The following is a 20,150-nucleotide window of genomic DNA, read 5'->3' as shown; positions in this document are numbered from 1 at the left end:
GAAGAAAAGATGACGTGGGAGATATCACAGATGACATTGACATCACCTTCTCAATTTTACAGATTTTTAAGGGAAAATGGCTTGCCCAAGTGTCTGAGGACTCTGGGTCTGCCATTCTATCTAAGGCACCACTTAGGTGCCTACAAGTGCCACAGTAATATGTGAAAAGACTTACAGGAAGACCTCAAAAAACCTCCTTGGATTCTCAGTAAAGTGATTAGGAGAAAATGTGGATAAGGTTTTCACAGAAAGCATAAATGGGTTATAACAAAAATGTAAAGCAATGGAGCAAAGAGGAAATAATCCCCATCTGGGAGATCAAAGAGCCACTGACACATTATGCCCCAAATGGTGACAGCCCCATGGTCCTCTGTCCTGGTCCTGGAGTTAAGGCCAGTTCTCTATACCAAACATTATAAAGGGTACTGTGAAGGTGGAGCATCTTTAGGGGAAAATGACCAGGTTGGTGAAAATACCACTTTAATGAACTAAGGGCATTTCTGATTGATAAAAGGATCATAGTAACCAGGATATATTTCACAGTTTGGGGGACAAAGACCCTATAAAACACAGAAAAAGAAGAATGACTTAGCTCACTGAACACCCAGAAGAAATGCTAAATGTTACTGACTCCTTGCAATCACTCAAATCCTAAATAATGGATCATGTAGGTCAAATTAATTAATTTTAATTGTGGGGTTTTTCTTTTCTTATGGAAAATAAAATAAAGGTTCATTTTAGCAATGCTTACTCTTTATTTGCATGAAAGGCACCATATGTAAATATAGCTATTAATAAAATACTGCTGCCAAAAGAGATGGTTTGATATCAATGATGAAACATAAACAAAGTTTTAGGGGAGAGGGTTGTTGTTGGGGGGGGGTAGGCGTAACAATAGGCTGTATTATTACAAACTCAAGTTTCTGATAAATTATAGATGTTACTTTGAACACCAGTCCAAGCATAGGTAGTAGAGAAAGGAGTATTTTATTTACTTAATTTACCAAAAGGTAAGGATTAGACCACAATATGAGGTCACCGTAAAATTCAATTCTTCCCTCACTTATGTCATTAAGAAATTTGAAATTATGTTCTTTATAATTTGGGATAAAACTATCAGCTTCTTTCTTTTACTTCATTAAAAGCTCACATCTCATCTGACAAACAGACTTACAAACATAGCTATTAAAGGCTTAAAAGTGCACTAAAATCTTTGGAACATCATTTAATAAGTATTCTGTGTATGACGTATACACATATGTTTATACATACTAATACATATGTACATACGCGTGTGTACATGGAGGCGTGCACACACATACATAAATATGTATACATAAACACAGGCAGAATGGGACATATAGCCAAACTTCCGAAGTCACCACATTTTTGAAAGTACTTGTTGGGATTGTAATTTAAAGAAAAATTTCACACACACACACACACACACACACACACACACACACACACACACACACACACACACACACACAAAGGCTGAATGGAACATATAGCTGAACAACTTCCAAGAAGTCACTGAATTTTTAAAGGTACTTGTTATTGTAATTTAAAGAAACATTTTATATACACAGAGATGGGGTGGGGAATATATATATATACATATATTACACGCACACATACATATACACATGTATTTATATCTAAATAGATATAGATAAAGATATACACACACACATAGTAGTCAGAAATCAATACTTGAATGTAAGGTTCCACTACTATTATAATTCCACTACTATTATAAGACTCATGCTTTAGTTGAGTCAAACTGTGCATTATTCTTTTCATAAAGACTTTCTTCTCTATTCTTCATGAAGAAAAAGAACATTAATGCAAAAAAAAATCTTGAAAAGAGTAACAAAACATTTTTGGTACATCATCTTTTCATCAAAAGAATACCACATGAGATTTTTTCCCCCCAACTCTGATGCTCTGATTGCTTTAGTCTATAGGGAATTAGAATATTGCATAGGCTTCTCTTCAAGACCCCAATTAATTTACATAATTTCTAAGAATAGGTTTCAGTGAAGTGAAAGGAAGGCTGTTAAATTAGTATTATACTCAAACTGATACATAATGAACTGCTCTTTCCATTTTTTATTCAAATAGGCATGGTAATATGCTAAACTTTAAAATCTCCAATGCAATTATTGTACTGTTGCTGTTTTCTTCTCTCCCAGTAATCTAGTACTCATGTTTGCTAACTGAAACAAAACCTTACACAATAAAAAATTACTCCCTTAAATATTGGTTTTATTCCAAAACGGCCATTAGGATGCCAGCATTTATTAAATCAATAAGATCCTTGGATTTCCTTTTTTTTTTTTTTTTTTTTTTGGTAAACAAATTAAATTTAACTCATGAACTATTATAACAAAAATGTAAAACTCTATATAAGTCAAACTTGTAAAAACCACTTCCATCTTCTGCTTACAGTGGCAAGATAGAGGTTTTTTTCTTTTAACAAATCAAACATGAAAGAAAAATGTTTAAAAAAAAAATGTAATGAGAACCATTCTCTTCAACTTGTAATCTAAATGTTTCTAATGGGAAATGACTTTTCACAATATTTTGAAACAAGTCACTCTCCAAAGCCTGTAAAGAAATGGATAAAATAAATAAGGGTCAGTATTAACTGCTTTTAATCAATAATACTTCACACCTTGAATGTGTTTTTAAAGGGATGAATTATCCATTCTAACTTATATTAACATTATGAGAAAAGTGAATACAATTATAAGTAGGATTATCCTGCCTTCTCCATATTCTACTTAATTCTTTCCCAATAAAACAAGGATTCTCATGTTACCGCAGCAACCCTATGTACAGTCTGAATAGCCTGGGCTGCAAGAGAGCATGGCAATATCACTGCCCGACAATTTCCCCTCCTAGCTTCATACCCCAACCATGAGAAAATAGCTGGTGGAATTACTGATGTGTGCCCCTTCTGCTTAGGGCATTGAGACAACTAAATGTTACCATGGTAACATTGCTGAATGCTCTTAACTATACTGCCCCCACCACTAAGTCCTTATTCAGTCCTTTCCCTTCAAAGAAGGAAGTATGTGATGAATAACATGTCTAAGGGGGAAAGTATGAGGTGAAGTCCCACAAAATGCACAGTTTTGCATCCCATTCTTGTCCACAGTTGTTGATCCAGCAGCTATTGAAAAATGACTCTCTAAAGTAATAATCTTAGGATTAAAATGAAATGCGATCCCACGTAACATCCCCTCGATGGAAGGCACACAAACAGAGAATCAATACTGCAACATCCCATTCATCTCCTTTTCTCACTCCTGCTGCTCTCAGCTTCAACTTGTTACCCCTCTACTTCCAGCGGAGGGACAAAGTAGACTTTTGTTATTTCCAAGCTCTGTTAGAGAACCCCTGAAAGGTCTGTCCATCCACTCCCTCCCTTTGTGTCCCTGTCTCCATAGGTAAGCCACCATGGGCTACCTTCAGCCCTTCTGGGACCAATCACCAAGGGCCAAATCTTTTAGTCAGGGCTCATTTTCATGCTACGGCAACAAGCCCTGATTTCAGGGAACCTGACTTATGTAATAACCTCTGAGCTGTGGTCATCTTTCTTTACTGCCTTAAGGAAGGCTATTCATGTGTAACTAAAGAGCTAAAGAAAGGAAAAAATAAAAATACAGGCAACTCTCCAGGGTATTTCATACCATTTAATCTATATTTATAGAAATAGCAAGGCTGTTTAAATAGCAGAAATTTTCTTTACCCTGATACAGACCAACATCCTGTAAATAATTGAGCTTCTGTTTAGGAAAAGGGGGATTCATTCTGACCTCAGACACAGATTATAGGGGTCATTATTTAGATCCACTGGAAATGTAATTAATACTTAGAAATACCAGTACCTATTGCATTCAAAACACTGTTCTGAAAGCTGGAGCAAATACAAATTTAGATGACACATAGTCCCTGCCCTAATAGAGCTGACCATCTAGAGCAAGATAAGGTACAAATATGATCACTTAACAAGCATTTAATAAGTGCTTCCTGGGTCCAGGAACTGTGCTAAGCTCTCAAAATGAAAGAAAGGCCACAAAAACATTCAAGGAGCTTAAATACTAATGAATGTAATTTTAATTTACAAAACTAACAACAAATAGCCCCCCTCCAAAAGTTACACTGTTTAAAAACATGGACAGTTTTCTTATTCAAAATTCTGTCAAGTAGTCATCCTTTTCTGCCTTTTTTGGCATATTAATTGCCAATATTACAATTCCCATGTTTGAAATGCATATTTTTCCCCCAGTTTGGTAAACTCTTTGGTTTATTTTTTTTTGGGGGGGGGGAAGAGAAATAGATCATTCATGTCCTCATTCTCTTTATTTCTATGCCTCAGTATGCTGTGCTGTGTATACCCCCAATGGTTTGACAGAATCATTATATGGTATATTAAAAAAAGCCTAATATATCACAGCCACATTCTCCTAGATGAGGTAAATCTTAACTGGCAATCATTGCTTCCTTATAGATATAAGATTAATCATTAGCAATCAATGGAAAATTCTTTTTTTTTTTTAAAGATATATAGAGATTTATTTTTTATACTATAACTTTGCTGAAGTTATTAATCAATGGAAAATTCTGAGGAGAAACACAGAGAATCAAAGAAATTACAGAATTTTATATTTCAGATAGTACCCATCTTGCCTCTTTCATTTTATAAATGAGGAAGCTGAATATTAGAAAGAACAAACTTATGCAGAATGGTCACAATGAACACTTCTTAAAACTACTTTTAGTGTATATGTATTTATACACATACACACACACACACACACACACACACACACACACACACACACACACACATATATATAACTCACTGAATTATACATAACTAATCCAATGAATCATAATGTTAATGTGTTATATATAATGCATGTTCTATGTTATATATTTTATATACCATATTATATCAATATAATTTAGTGATTATATATTCAGTAAAAAATAGGTGTTGTAAATTTTATTAGGATAGTCCAAATTAAATTATGTAATTATTAATGTATGTATACAATACATGAGAATATATCATCTCACTTCAAACTTTGCCAAGTGTTTTCCAACATGATTTCATGTTATTAGTTCCATTTTTATATAAGGGGAAAATGAAAAGGGTATCTATCCTCATGGAGTTTATGTTATCCTTTAGGAATGTATGCAATACAAAGTTCATACAAACTAACTGGGAACAATAACATGATGTCCCTGAAGTGCACAGTCCCTCCATAAATCACAACCCATACTTTCTCCTGCTGCCTAATTCTATTCCACATCCTCAGAGCCATTATCTAAAGGATCTATGAGACTCAGCACTGGAATTTCAGCTAATGCATCATTTAAGTGATGCAGCTGTTTTCTCTCATTCTTGCTAGACCCATTTGTGAAATTACATTTCTCCTTGTTATCTCTGATCCCATTTCTTGGGTCCAATTCCTCACTGTTGACCATCATTTCAATTATTTCTATTAGGGTGTGTCTTAACTTTCTCTCTTATAGATGCACAAAACCACAGCTCCAAGCTGGAAGAAATATCTAATTAAATCCATGCTACAAGAAGATCCTTCTCTGCATCTTCCCCAGAAAGTTTTGACGGCCCAGCTTTTGCTTGAAGGAATTCAGTAAGGATGAACCCACTATCAACCAAGACTGCCCATTTTATTTTGAGTAGCTCCCTACTCCAAGCCTGAATTAGCTGAAGCAGCCTACATACACTCCCTGCTCCTAATTCTGCCCTTGGATCCATCAAAACAGTTCTAAGCCCTCTCCCAGATGGCAAATCTTGTGGAGAAAGAGCTATCTTGTCATCTGACTTCTTTTCTTGATGGGAGATAACTTCCACTGATCCTTGTAGACTGATAAGTTAGCTTATATTTAACTGGAATTTTCCTTTTTTTTTTTTTTAATTTCTTTTCGTTGATATTGATCTTTCACTCAATTTAAAAAAATTTTTTAAATGTTGGATAGTTATACTTTCCCCATCTTATATTTGATTATATTGATTTAAGAGGGGGGGGGAAATCTCAAGTGCAAGATTTAACAGTTATCTTATTTGAGTTGGTTCAATATTTTTAAGCCTGGCAAGATCTTTTGAACTCCAAATTATTATGCAGGATCTTAGTTATTGTCTTCTCCCACATGAAGCCTTTCCTAAATTCCTTAATTGCCATTGCTTTACCCCCCCCAAACTATTCTGAATTTAACAACTTTATGAAAATATATTTTCCCCCCTGCCTTTCACACACACATTTTATATTTTTGCTGTATATAGTTACGTACATTTTTATTCCATTAAAATGTAAGCTCCTTGTGCATAGGGATTATTTCATTCTTTGTACTTGTATCTCTGCTGCCTATTATAGCATCTAACCCTCAGTAGTTTTGTTTTTTTTTCAAGTCATGGATAAAACTGTTAAACAATACAAGGCCAAATATTGCTACTCCAACAAAAATGACCTTTCAAGTTGACATCAAACATTAATCCTCAGATCCAGCTACTCAAGTAATTCAAAATAAACTTTATTATACTATCTAGAGCACATCTCTTCATCTTGTATACAAGAAATTGTGGGCACTATGAATTACATTACATTACATAACAGCGCCTGGTTAGTTTTTATAACTTTCTGATAATGATAAAATCTTCTCTTTTGACAATTTTGTAACTGTACCTTGTGTGTATTTCTGCGCATGTATGTAAAGATACACAGAGAGAACTGTAGCCATATAGATTAATTTCTTATCAATTTATTTTGCTTTTACCCTAAAATCAGATCAAGTCTACCCATTTCTCCAATTTTTACAGAGGGATCTACTTGGTCCTAGATAGTTCCATAGCACTTGCAATCATAGATACAATCCTCCACATCACTATTACCTAGCCATAAGTTGGAGACATTGCAATCTGTATTTTCATATTTCTTCAACCAGTTATCATACTCAAAAGTTTAAAATCCTGAGCTGAAAACAGACGTATTAGATAGATCCTTGCTCACCCCACTACCATTGCAGAACCCTTAAAAAGAAGGGAATAATCAACCCTAACACACATCAAAGAAGGAACTTTTCCCATACAAAAAGAGAAATTGAGAAGCCATCACTCAGGGAACTGAAATACCACTACCTCGATCTGGACATGGATTTAGAAAACTATATCACTGCCACCCCCCTCCTGGAGCCTTGTAGAAAATCTCATGAAGGTCTTACTCAGAAAGTTTCTCTTTTCCTCCAAATTATCTTATAATCAATTACTCATTCAAAGAGCCCAATATTGCCAAATGTGGGGATCGAAGTAGAGATGATAAGATCAAATATTCTCATTTTTAAATTCCTCAAAGAGACAAAGAAAAATTTATTCAAACTGATATAGTTGTTCCAATTAAAAACAGCATGAAACTTTGTTAAATATTTTGCTGAAATATACAAGTAAAATCCATCAATAACATACTCCACCACCTACCAGATTCAAGAAAGACTTGAGAGTTCAGATTTGTCTTTGGACCCTTATGAGCTACGTGACCGTAAGCAAGTCATTTAATCCTCTTTTTATTAATTTCTTGGAGAAGGAAATGGCAAACCACTTCAGTACTTTTACCAAGAAAACCCATTGTCAGTAGGATTCACATGGCCATTTAGAGTCAGAAATGATTAAACCACAAAAACACCTACCAACATCTCAAGGATGCTGGACAAGTCCCGTAACCTCTGAGGAGCTCATCAGCAAAATCAGAAGCTTGGACTCTAAGCTCCCTTCTTGCTCCAAATTTAAGATCTTATGTATCATTAATAGATGCAGCTATGTGACTTAGCTTTTATTATATGGAATTATTTACCTACCAATGATCCTAATAGTTATATTGATTGTTAAACTAATGCATCATTAAAAAAAAAAAAATCAATGTTCCCTATGGTCCATTTGTAGTGATGACATTCATGTGTTTCAAAATTCAAGAGCCAATTCACCAAAAAAAAGCAAAAATATTCCTTCCTCCATACCCCACAAAAGCATCATCTCTCAACTTTCTAAAAGAAATAACTTACTAGAAAAAAAATTTTTATTAATGTCTTGAGGAAGGAATTTCTATATGAGATTCACTTCTTTGCAATTGAGCAACCTGAGAACTCTAACAAAGCAGACTATTACCTATACCACAGAAGGAAAATAAACAATAGTCTACATTCAAACAGCACCTGTACCATGTGAAATCATTAAGAGGACCCTTCCCTTCTACCAAATATTCAGGGTTTGGAAGTTGGGAGACAATGGAAATACCCTTTTCAAAATTTTGTTTGAGAGTCTACAATTTATAACACTGGCAAATTCAGCAAAAAGCAAGCTGCCAGAGAAATGCAGGAAAGCCAACCTTCAAATATATCTAATTCCCAAATACCATTTGCATTTTTTCTTGATAAGAGAAATTATCAGGGAAGGGAAATCCTGTCCTTAGACATGGCCACAGGTTTTTTCATAGCTAATGTATTTAAGCTGCTGAACAACAAAATATTAATCACCATAGAAACTGCAAAATCACAATCCATCCATACTAAAATTCTAATGGTGTACATCCTTTCTTACCCCTTTGGCTATACCAGATGGAGTGAGAAAGTCTTTTTTTTTCCCCCTCTTTGTGGAACTTAATCTTCCATCCACAGATCCAAACCCTGGCCTCATATGGGAAAATGGAAGAGAGATGCTTTTGCTAAAAGTTAAGACTACATGAATGCCTACAGATATATACATTTATATCTAAGAATTGAATAATAGGGTTAAGAATTCTCAGCATGTCCTGTGATCAGTCTGAATATTTTTAATCAGATGGGAATATGGGAAAACATTTTTCAATGTTTCTTAAAAAAAAAAAAATCAATATTCCACACAAAATTTTTCCATCATTTATTATTAAATGGTAATTTACAGAAAAGGAGAAGTACATAAAAGAAAGAATTAACAATACATGTCTTTGAAACTAGCTTCAATAATTAGTTTTAACTAATTGCTTTCACAGTATATCATCATAAATCCCTTTCCTATATCTGGGGTGTTTTGACTAACTTAAATCAAATATTTATCCACATATAACTTTGGTTCAACATGCAAAATGTGTGGAAACCTCAATTTTTCACTTTTTTCATGGTCTTCTATGTCTTTTTTCCACTGATGACCCCTTTTCACTCAAATTTTTACACAACCCCAGGTAGATAGGTATATAAAATAGGTATGCAAATCAAACATTTACTGATAACAACTCATAATTTCACAGCCTCTGACAAGTCGATTATGGAACCTCATGAGGGATTGCAACTCACAGTTTTAAGAAATTTTGTTTTAACTAAAACTTCCTATCATTTCATCTTTCCCTAAGTCTTATCTTTTCTAAAACTATCATTATCCAACTCGACCCTCTACCAAAGGTATCACCATCTTTCCAGTCTTTCTCCAACAACCTTCTCTCCTTCAAAGTCCAAATTCAGTGGCCAAATCTTGCCATTTCCTCACTCTCCAATGTCTCCGACAACCAATTCTTTCTCTCTCCTCCCCCTACTACAACCTTAGTGCAGAACGGGCCCTCATCACCCCTTGTCTAAGTTACTACAATACTCTCCAAACAGATCTCCCTGAATTAAGTCTCTCCCATTCTAGGCTGTCTTACACAATGCTGGCAAAGTGATTTTCCTTAAGCACAGATCTAATTAGGTGACTGCTCTACTCCAATGATTTCCTTATGCTTTGAGAGGTAAAATATGCTCTTCTTTGTTTAATTTTAAGCCATTCCCAAACTAGACACAATCTATCTTTGGAACCTCGATGGACATTATTTGTACTCCAACACTCGGTGACTAGATGAAGAAGACTTCCCTCTGTTTCCCACATGTGAAATTCCAATCTCTTTATATTTGCTCTCTCCCATGTCAGTAGATGGACTCCCTCCTCATCTCACCCCCATAATAAAATCCCTCTCTTCCTTTTAAGACATAGCTCAAACACCTGCTTGAAGACTTTCCTGATACCCTCAAATGCTATTGCTCTTTTCCAAACTATTTTGAAACATATATACTTATATTTATAAATATATAAAAACATATGAATATGCTTACATTTATATCTTAAATATAAACATATATTTAACTATATGTTAACTGGAGGGAGGGAGGGAAGGAAGGAGCAAAGGAAGGCAGGAAGGTGAGCAGCATTGCTCAAATGGAACTGATTAAATTATATTCCAGTGTCTCTGGGGCAGACATTTTTCTGATTTTAAAGCTAACTCTCTATCCACTTTGCAACACTTCCTCTTCCTAAAGTGCATTCAATCTCTCCATATATGCATATAAACATATGTATATCCATATAACCACTATTAGATTTCCCTGAATTCCTCCTCTACTGAGATGATTTTAGTACTTAAAATTCACTTTCCTAAGTTGAACTATAAACACCTTTCTTTCTTTCTAACTCAAAAGGAATCACAAGCACATTCAGTGTTTCTTTCAACTTATTGTACATTTCAAACATTTTCACGGGGAGGAAAAAAGCCAAGGATCAAGCAATGTCATTTCTTAAAGACATTAAAAGGGATAATAGATGGTTGGTGACATTTATATACACTTATTCATTAATGAGGGTAGTTTCAAAAATCCTCCATTCTCCCCCAACTTCAGAAATTTGCCTTTTCTTGCAAGACAGAAATAATTTGCCAATAAATGGCAAATTGGGAATACTTTTCTTCATTTGCAGAACATCTGTTTGACAGATACATTAGCTGCCAATGATGCTGTTATAACTTCAAATTTACAAGCAAGTAGGGTGGAGTGTAGATTACAAGTTACAAAAATTACAAAGAATAAAAAGTAATATCAATTATAATAAACAGTATGGCTCTGTGAAGATCTCCGAAAAGCTATTTCATTAATTCTCAAGATATGTATTTTTCCCTCTTATAATCTTCCTAGAAATATGTGAATTTCCAAACACATTTAAATTGTGTCTGTATACCTTAAGTGAATTAGAGAGCTGAAATAATCATTCAGATAATTCTAACTTCCCAAATAATTAGTCAGCTAAGAGACAAAGACATTGATGCACGAAATAGAAACCTAGCTAGTGTCCATATAAGGCTAAAGATGCCTGAGTTTATACTGACATTGAACTACTTCACAATGCTTGATGGTGGAGCACACTTCACTAATGAGGACTCAGGCTTCCCTCATAAAGGCTGGATATTTAAGGAAGTTAATCAAATGATGGGTCTGGTAGCTCTACAGTGGGGCACAGTGTAAAATTAATTTGGCCACCTTGGCTGCCAGATAGTTTCATATCACTCTCAATCAATGGTCTGCCTTTTTTGAGTCTGATGATAACAAAGCTGGCTCAGTCTCAGATAAACCTGCCCAGCTCTAGACAATTTATTCAAGATTCAATGAAATGCCAACCTGACTTTTAAAGCAGCCACCTGCTAATATACCAGTATTAGCATTCCCAGGGAGTGTTTGAGCTAGAAGGGACCTTAGTAATAACCTAATCCAATTCCCGTATTTTGCAGATGAGGAAACTAAGACCCATTAATAGCTCAGAGCTAATTAATGCAAGGATGGTTCATTAAAGACATACTTTACCAAAAGTTTCAGTGAAAGAAAGGCAACACATTCTCCCTGCAAAAACACAAGCTGCTTTGCCAGTTTTTGATACAGATACAATGGAAAATAAATAGTAGCAGAAGGGAGGAAGAAAAGGAAGGAGGGAGAGAAGGAAGGAAGGAAGAAAGGAAAGAAGGGAAGGGACTTTGATTAAAAGAGGTAATGGTAATGTTGGTAGGAATGAGGGATGGTTCCTACCTTTCCTGACTGAGATCCCTGGTAACTCACACTAGTTAAAGGTGAGTCTGAGCTTGGCAACACTATATATAAGTACACACACACACACACACACACACACACACACACACACACACACACACACACACTCTATATGCTGAAAACTTTTGTTGGCTAATGTGATTCATCCCATCAAAACACCAATTTATCTGAAGTGTAAAAAGAATGGCCTTGAAATATTGTTCATCTCAGCCCATTAAATGTGCTTAGCTTTGACTTGTGTCTCATAACAGCTGAACATTATGACAATTTCCCACCACAGCATGCATCTAGGATGATTCATTGCTGAATCCAAACATATATTCCTTGCACCACAATGAAAATAACTAGAAATAAGTCTGCCTGCTGGGAAACAGTGATGATCAAACAGTGATAACAGGGAAAATACAGAGTCTATTTTTGGACCCTGCAGGAATATATTTGCATGCTGAAACTTTCAAACTTATTTTTTTTAAAAAAGAGATTTTTTTTTTTCCATCCCTTGTAATTTTTTAATTGTGGTGATGCAGCCTTATACCACACCCGCATAATTTCTTTAGACTTAATTATCTTCTTGGGACTGTAACTACATACAACAGAATATGACTACAGGTTTTTAATTTTTCATATTCTCTGATAAAATACAATTTTCAATTTCTTAAAGTTTTAAAATTCCATCCATCAACAAGTATTTATTAACTGCCTCTCAGATTTCAAAGACTGCTGAAAATACAAACATAAAAATATAACAGATCCTACATTCCATCTGTATAAGTTTAAATCACAGGCATGCACTTTTTTTTTCAGAAGTAAGGGATATAATTGGAGTTAAGTGACTTGAGCAGGGTCACACTGAGGCTGGATCTAAACTCAGGTCTTCCTGATTCCAGGGCTGCTGCTTCATCCCACAACACCGCTTACCTACCTAGGATGGGCATGCAATTTCTGACCAATGAACAGTAAAGTAGATGAATTCACAAATAGCCTGAGACTGTTAATCCAATGTATGAGCCCCACTGAAGACCTTTAGGATTTCTCCTACTCACTCATTTTAAATGGTTTCATATTATGAGGAAAGTAGCATCATAAAGTTTTTTTTTTTTTAAAGTTGTAACTGAATTAGATTTTAAGATGCCAAATTATACCCTTTATTAAAACGCAAGATTAAGAAAGTCTGAGTCAATATTTTGTTTCCTTTTATTTAAGGGAGCATTAATCCCATCCATAATGAGAATATATAAAAATGTGTATTTTGTGAGCATCTTCCATATGCCAAATACTGGGTTAGACAGATATGATGAGAATCACATGAAGTGGTATATTATGTGGTCTTTGCCCTCAAAGAGATTTTGATCAAGAGAAAGCAGACTAAGTATATGAAAAATTAACAGGATATAATTCTCAGTGCTTCACAAAAATGACTTCCTAAGTCTAAGCAGAAGTCAAAAGAAAAAAAAATTATATTTTAGAAAATAACAGCAAATTGCCATAATAAAAATCATGACTGACGTTTTAATTAAAACAAGCAAACAACAAAACTATTGATAAAGTTTATTCTTTTTTTTTAACATAAGCTTTTTCAAATATACTTCTAAATAATCAACCTGTATCTCTAATTATGCTCTTATTATATTGTCAAGATACAAAATTCATTTAAAATGGAATAATGTAAGGGCCCTTTAAATGGGCGGACACAGTGCATCTTTGTCAAAAATTAAAAAAATTAATGGTATAGAGAACTAAATTTAGAAGTTCTCTAGGGTTACCCGTGGCTCCCCCTTTCTTTTGTTTTTGGAGGAGTGTCTTAATATCTCTGTTTCTTCTCTCTACTATTGCCTGCCCTTGAGGATTAAAGGGTATGCCCGTGGTGTGTAAAATCTTATACTGTGCACAAAAGTGTGTAAAATGTTTGGACGTATATGCAGGTCCATTGTCTGTTTTTATTGCTTGTGGCACGCCCATAATTGCAAATGCTTGTATAAGGAATTCAGTTACCACTCGGGCTGTCTGTTTTGCTGCTGGCATTGCAAATGTGAATCCTGAAAAGGTGTCTACAACGACATGGATAAAAGATAGACGACCAAAAGATTTATAATGGGTCACATCCATTTGCCAAATTTCATTAGGTCTCAAACCACGAGGGTTCTTCCCTGGAGGGAGTGTAGGAGCATGGAAAGGAAGGCAAGCTGTACAGGCTTTTACTATGCTCCTAGCTTCTTCTCTTGTTATTCCAAACTGCAAACGTAAAGCTCGGGCAGCCTGATGATATTTAGAATGAGACTCTTGTGCTTCTTGAAATAAAGGAGTACTGGCCAGCATGGTTAGAAGGCTATCTGCCTTTGAATTACCATCAAAAATAGGACCTGGAAGTCCACTATGGGAATGGACATGCAAAATATAAATCTTACCTGGATGCTTTCTCACTTGCTCTTGAAGCTCTTTAAAGAGCTGATATATATTGGAGGCTACAAATTTTATTTGGGCTGTGGCAATTCTTTGTACCACACCTACTGAATAGGCTGAATCAGATATTATATTTATGTCTCCCGGATAATAAGCAAGAGCTAGAATGATTGCATACAATTCATTCTGCTGAGTGGACTGAAAAGGAGTTCTGATAACTCTCTTTATGGTTAAGTCACAAGAATACACAGCACAAATATTATGTTTGGATGCATCTGTAAAGATAGTTGGTCCTTTAAGAGGAACTTTAGAAACCTTTTCTTCAAGAATCCATTGCCAATTATGTAGCAGTCTGGTTATCTTTAATGGAGACCCGTGTGCAAAATTTGGAGCCATGGTTAATAAAATTTGCCACTCTGGGATGGTTTCGCAGCACACATTAACTTGTGCATTAGTATAAAAGGAATATATCTTGTCAGGTCTTGTCCCAGATAATTGTACTGCTCGTTTAATGGCCTTTAATAAAATTCTAGCCACAAGCACTGGGTAAGTAGTAAGGCTTTGTTCTGGTTGTGCTGGGAGGTTCACCCACTCTATCACACTGTCTCCTTGATGAAGGACTGCTGTGGGGGCCTCTTGTGTAGCAAAAACTGATATTTCCAAGGGTTTTTGAGTGACTCTTTCAACCACATTGGATAAAGCCAGTTCAACTTGTCTCAAAGCCTCTTGAGCTTCTTTTGTAAGCTGGCGTGGTGAATTTAAAGCACTGTCTCCCCTTAAAATGTCATATAATGGTTGCAATTGACAGGTAGTCAAGCCTAGCACGGGACGCATCCATTGGATATCTCCTATCAATTTCTGGAAGTCATTTAAGGTGTTTAGCTTCTCTGTTCTTAAGGAGAGTTTTTGTACTGTAAGCACCTTAGGATATACTTCATATCCTAAATATTGAAAAGGAGCATATCTTTGAATCTTTTCTGAAGCTATGTGCAATTTATAATTCCTTAGTGTTTCTATGGTTTTTTGTAGACATGCTTCTAACATTTGTTCCTCAGGTGCACATCCCAATATATCATCCATGTAATGTAATAACATTACTTTTGGAAATGCTTTTCTTACTGGACTAAGAGCAGCAGCAACATACATTTGACACATAGTAGGGCTGTTTTTCATTCCCTGTGGCAAAACTGTCCATTCATATCTTTTATAAGGCTCAGCTAAGTTAACGCTGGGCACTGAAAAGGCAAATCTTTTCATATCCTCCTTATCTAGAGGGATAGAATAGAAACAATCCTTAATGTCTATAACCCACAGAGGCCATTCTCTAGGCAACTGAGTAGGAGATGGAAGTCCAGGTTGAAGAGTTCCCATAGTTTCCATCTGTTCATTTACCTTTCTTAAATCAGTCAACATCCTCCATTTTCCAGATTTCTTTTTTACAACAAATACTGGGGAATTCCAAGGACTTAGAGAAGGTTGTAAGTGTCCTTGATCAAGTTGTTCCTGTACTATATCTAGTAAGGCCTGAATTTTATTGTTATCTAAGGGCCACTGTTCTATCCACACTGGTGTATCAGTTTTCCACTGGATAGGAACAGGTGAAAGTGTTGGCAGGCCTTCAACAGCAGCCCTGCCTAAAAAACCGGAGTACTCATTTTTAACCCTAATTGTTGTAAAATGTCTCTTCCCCACAGATTGATGGGGATTTTTTCAACTATAAAAGGAGTAAAAACTCCTGTTTCACCTTCAAATACCCATCTTAAAGGGGTAGCACTAACTTCAGCTGCTATTGATCCTCCTACCCCAGACATGTAGGTGTCTGCCTTAGTCTTTGGCCAGTGACTGGGCCAGTTGGCACCTCTAATGACTGTGCGATCTGCACCTGTGTCCACCAGTCCTTCTAATGGTATGCCATTTATATAGATGGTGAGCATAGGTCGGTCAGCTGTCACAGCTGCTGTCCAGTATATTCCTGGGTTTTTCTGCTTGGAGTCCGAACATGGGTGACTGTCACCAGGTTGCTTATTAGGAGTCTGTATCAATAAACCCGATGCTACTACTTCCCCTGGTTGATAAGTCACACATTGTCTCCCTGTGTTAGTGACTGGGATATTATCTACACATTCCCCAGTTTCTCACATCAGTGTATGAATGAACACTGTCTTGTAAGTACTCTCAGGAGGTGAAATGGTCAAGCCTACTGTGCCTGGAGGCAAGGGATCCATAGGTTGGAGAGGAACAGATTTCACCTCTCCAGGGGGTATCTCAATTGTCCCAGCTGCATACAACTCTATCCTCCCTAATTGTAGTCCCTTTCTCCCATCATGTTGCTTCCTGGCTGACTGCCCGTGGCCACTTGCCATATGGTGGCCTGGGAAGAGGCTTTGCCCTATGCTTTCTATTGAAGGACTATGCTTTTAAATTAGTGGGTGAAAAACCAACACACCCACCTGCCATTGTTATTGAGACAATGTTACTGGACATGACTTTGCTTATGTGCACCTGTGAAACTAGAATTGCTCTAGGATTGTGAAAAGTGCAATAGAGAATTGTGATAAGCTAGAATTGTTCTAGAATTGTGAAAAGTGCAATTGAGAATTGTGATAAACTAGAATTGTTCTAGGATTGTGACAAGTGCAATTGAGAATTGTGATAAGCTAGAATTGTTCTAGGATTGTGAAAAGTGCAATTGAGAATTGTGATAAGCTAGAATTGTTCTAGGATTGTGAAAAGTGCAACAGAAAATTGTAAGAAACTAGAATTGGTCTAGAACTGTGATAAATGTAACTAGAATTGTGACAATCTACCTACTGATATTTGTTAACTAGAATTGTGATGTTTTACCTTGTTGACTTCCCACCTCAGTGTTGACATCCTACCTCATTGGCATCCAACCTCTTTGGCCTATTATCTCGAGTATGACTTTGATGAATGGGTTGAACACTTGGGCCACTGTTGAGCCTGGTTCTTATTGTCATACTTCTGTTTACAGTTCTGCTGCTTTGTACCTCCTTGGGCATAACACTGTCATTTCATGGATCAAGTGAACTATAGCTGGTGCTAAAAGTTTAGCTTGGTGAGATGTGCGGTTCCCGCAAAACAAGAGAAAGGGAATCGTAAGGGCCCTTTAAATGGGCGGACACAGTGCATCGGGAGATTGAGGCCCGGAAGTAATTTCTGTGGATATTAGGACTGCCCTTGGGCGGGATCCTGGCCATATTGAGATAGCTTCGTAATGGGTGACTCTCTCGCTGATTGGCTGTGTGTGTGACCTCACAGGCCCTATGTAAGCCCACTGCAGGCAGCAACCGCCCTCTTTAACCTCATGCTGTTCACCCTGGCTCCCCAGCCTGGGTGGCCAAGCCAAGATGGGTAGCCAAAAGAGGTAAGGGTTTTGGTAGTGAACACATGGGTCTTCTGACCAGGTGTTCACTCGGGAACCAACAAGTCAGGGCATCAAGTCAGGGCATTATGTGAGTAGGTATAATAAAGGCTTTTAAGATTACACGTGGTTGTTCTTGAGTGCGCTACCGGTTATTAAGCTATAGATTCAAGAGATTGTGGCCAGAGACCTTAGAAGGCCTCAGAGGAGGCGAGCCGGGTAGAGCTCACACTGCAAAGGACAGTGGTCAAAGGTACTCTGGTGGGTCTAGGACAGACTAGTAATTGTAACTGCCAGGAGAGCACGTTACAGAATAAAGTTATAGAGGTTTATCTATAACTTCATTTTTCAATATTACCTCAGGAAAGCATTAAGGATTGTTGAGTTACTTTATCTGACATGATTATACATTATTTCATTAACAGGATCAGTCAGAAAAAATGCTTAGGCAGCCCTGATTTGTCAGCAATTACTGCTACTGGTGCAACAATGTCTTCAGTCAAGCAGCTTAAAATGTTGTAAACATGTCAAGCAGTTCATCCTAAAGACATATATCTGTATCATAAATTAACAGATGAGTCGTTTTAACCCCATTTTTATAAACAGAGAAATTATAAAACTGAAAGATGAGTCGATTTTTTCTAACCTGCCAAAAAATGGAATCAGTACTGGAAAAAAAACTCAGAAAACAAACATCCAGACCACTATTTATCCCCTTCTTTTTCCAAACATTTATTATATGACAACTATACACAAGGATCTCTGAATATTTTTGAATCCCTACCTTCACGGAGCTTAAAAAATTAATAATATTTTTAAAACCACCAAAAACCCAATTATGCTATTATAATTTAGAAAATGATTTTATGCTGACTTGGAACTCACTAGAAAAACTTTGAGAATTCACAGAACCAGAGATCTGAATCTGGGAGGGACTTCTAAGGACATTTGGTCCAACTATCTCATTTTATAAATAAGAAATGCAAGATCCAGGCGGATTAAATGATTTGAGGAAGGTCATAGAGATATTAACCATTAAAGGCAGGATTTGAACTTGGGACCTTAGACTATACATTCAATGCTCTTTCCATAATCCTATGTAGAGTGAATTTTGCTGCCTACATTAGGTGACTGAGGAGATAAAGGAATTTACCTGAAATTAGGAAAATCTGACTTCAAATCCTGTCTCAGACACTTACTAGATAACCTCCCCTAAGCTTCAGTTTCTTCATCTATAAAATGGGGGTTGATAATAGCACCTACCTCCCAGGGTTGTTGTAAGAATTTTTGTAAAGTGTTTTGGAAATCTTGAAAGTACCAAACAAATGCTAGCTGTTATCATTACTAATAATAATATATTCACTTTGCCAAATATACCTGAGAGAACACTAACCTGGGAGCTTGGAAACAAATTCTAGTCTCTGCTATTTGAATTTCATTTTCTCTGAATCTTGATTACCCATCTATGCAGTAAAAAGACTGGACAAGGTGATCTCTTTTCTGTTCTAAAACCCTATGATTCTATAATATAGCTCTTCTCCCTGCCCCCCATGTGTGGGGGTGGGAATGGAATGGGAGTATGCATATTCTTACAATTTTGTGTAAAATTTAAAAGAAGATTAGAGATTCAATCTATTTCAGATTATTGCAAATATTATAAATTTCCTTTCATTATAGCAAATAAGTATGTAACTTCTACTTATGCATGTATTAAGTAATCAATACATTTAACGTCATAGGTAATCACAGGGGAAAACTGCAAAAGTTACATGCTTAATAAATAACATGCTCAATATGTTGTCTACTGAATCAAAAACAGAACCTGAAAAGGATAGTGGCTCAACACTACAATTCAAATATGCAACTTGATTTGTTTATCTTTTTATAGGGCCGTATATCGCCATCAACACTGAGTATATCCTCTTCATTTACACTTACACAAATTAATAAATTGAGACATGGGGGAGATAAAAAGACTTGTCCACCAGGACTAAACAGGAAATGAGTGGCAAACTTTGGATAAGAATCCAGGCTTCCTGACTCAGATTATATGATTGCACTTATAAGGTCTCTATAGAAATATCTGAAATGGAAATATCATGAAAAATGAAGCTTTCTAAAGTGGAGAAACTGAGCTGAATGATTGACTAGAACACCAACACACATATTCATCAGCATGACATTAAAAACATTCACATATTCATAAGTTTCTTGTCTCCTGTCCAAACCTATATCCCAGTAAAGAATGAATGGCTTACCTTGAAAACTTCCATTGGAAGAGGAAATTTTGCAGCATCACTAAGAGATTTTTCCAGAGCACATTTCCATTCAGATGTTGTCTTCAAAGAATAGATTTCTGGGTGAACAACAACAAATCATATAACAGTGTATAGACTAAAGAGTGCTACAATTCTGTGTATTCATTCACAAATGTTAACTTTGCAAACCCTCAGTAAAAACCTAA

General features: G+C 36.1%; 1 protein-coding gene across 6 annotated transcripts in view; it reads right to left on the bottom strand.

The window, feature by feature from the left end:
* Positions 1–20,150, bottom strand: part of SFMBT2 (Scm like with four mbt domains 2) — a 306,285-nt gene that overhangs the window by 124,498 nt on the left and 161,637 nt on the right. For all 6 annotated transcript variants that reach the window (XM_074268736.1, XM_074268741.1, XM_074268739.1 and 3 more), the window contains one exon: positions 19,945–20,042. In XM_074268736.1, the coding sequence (XP_074124837.1) occupies positions 19,945–20,042 (98 nt within the window). The remainder of the gene's footprint in view (positions 1–19,944; positions 20,043–20,150) is intronic.

The sequence above is a fragment of the Sminthopsis crassicaudata genome, chromosome 5 (assembly GCF_048593235.1).
Source record: "Sminthopsis crassicaudata isolate SCR6 chromosome 5, ASM4859323v1, whole genome shotgun sequence".
NCBI classification, from domain to species: domain Eukaryota; kingdom Metazoa; phylum Chordata; class Mammalia; order Dasyuromorphia; family Dasyuridae; genus Sminthopsis; species Sminthopsis crassicaudata.
The sequence above is the reverse complement of the archived record's forward strand: the minus strand, read 5'-3'. Positions and strand labels throughout refer to the sequence as shown.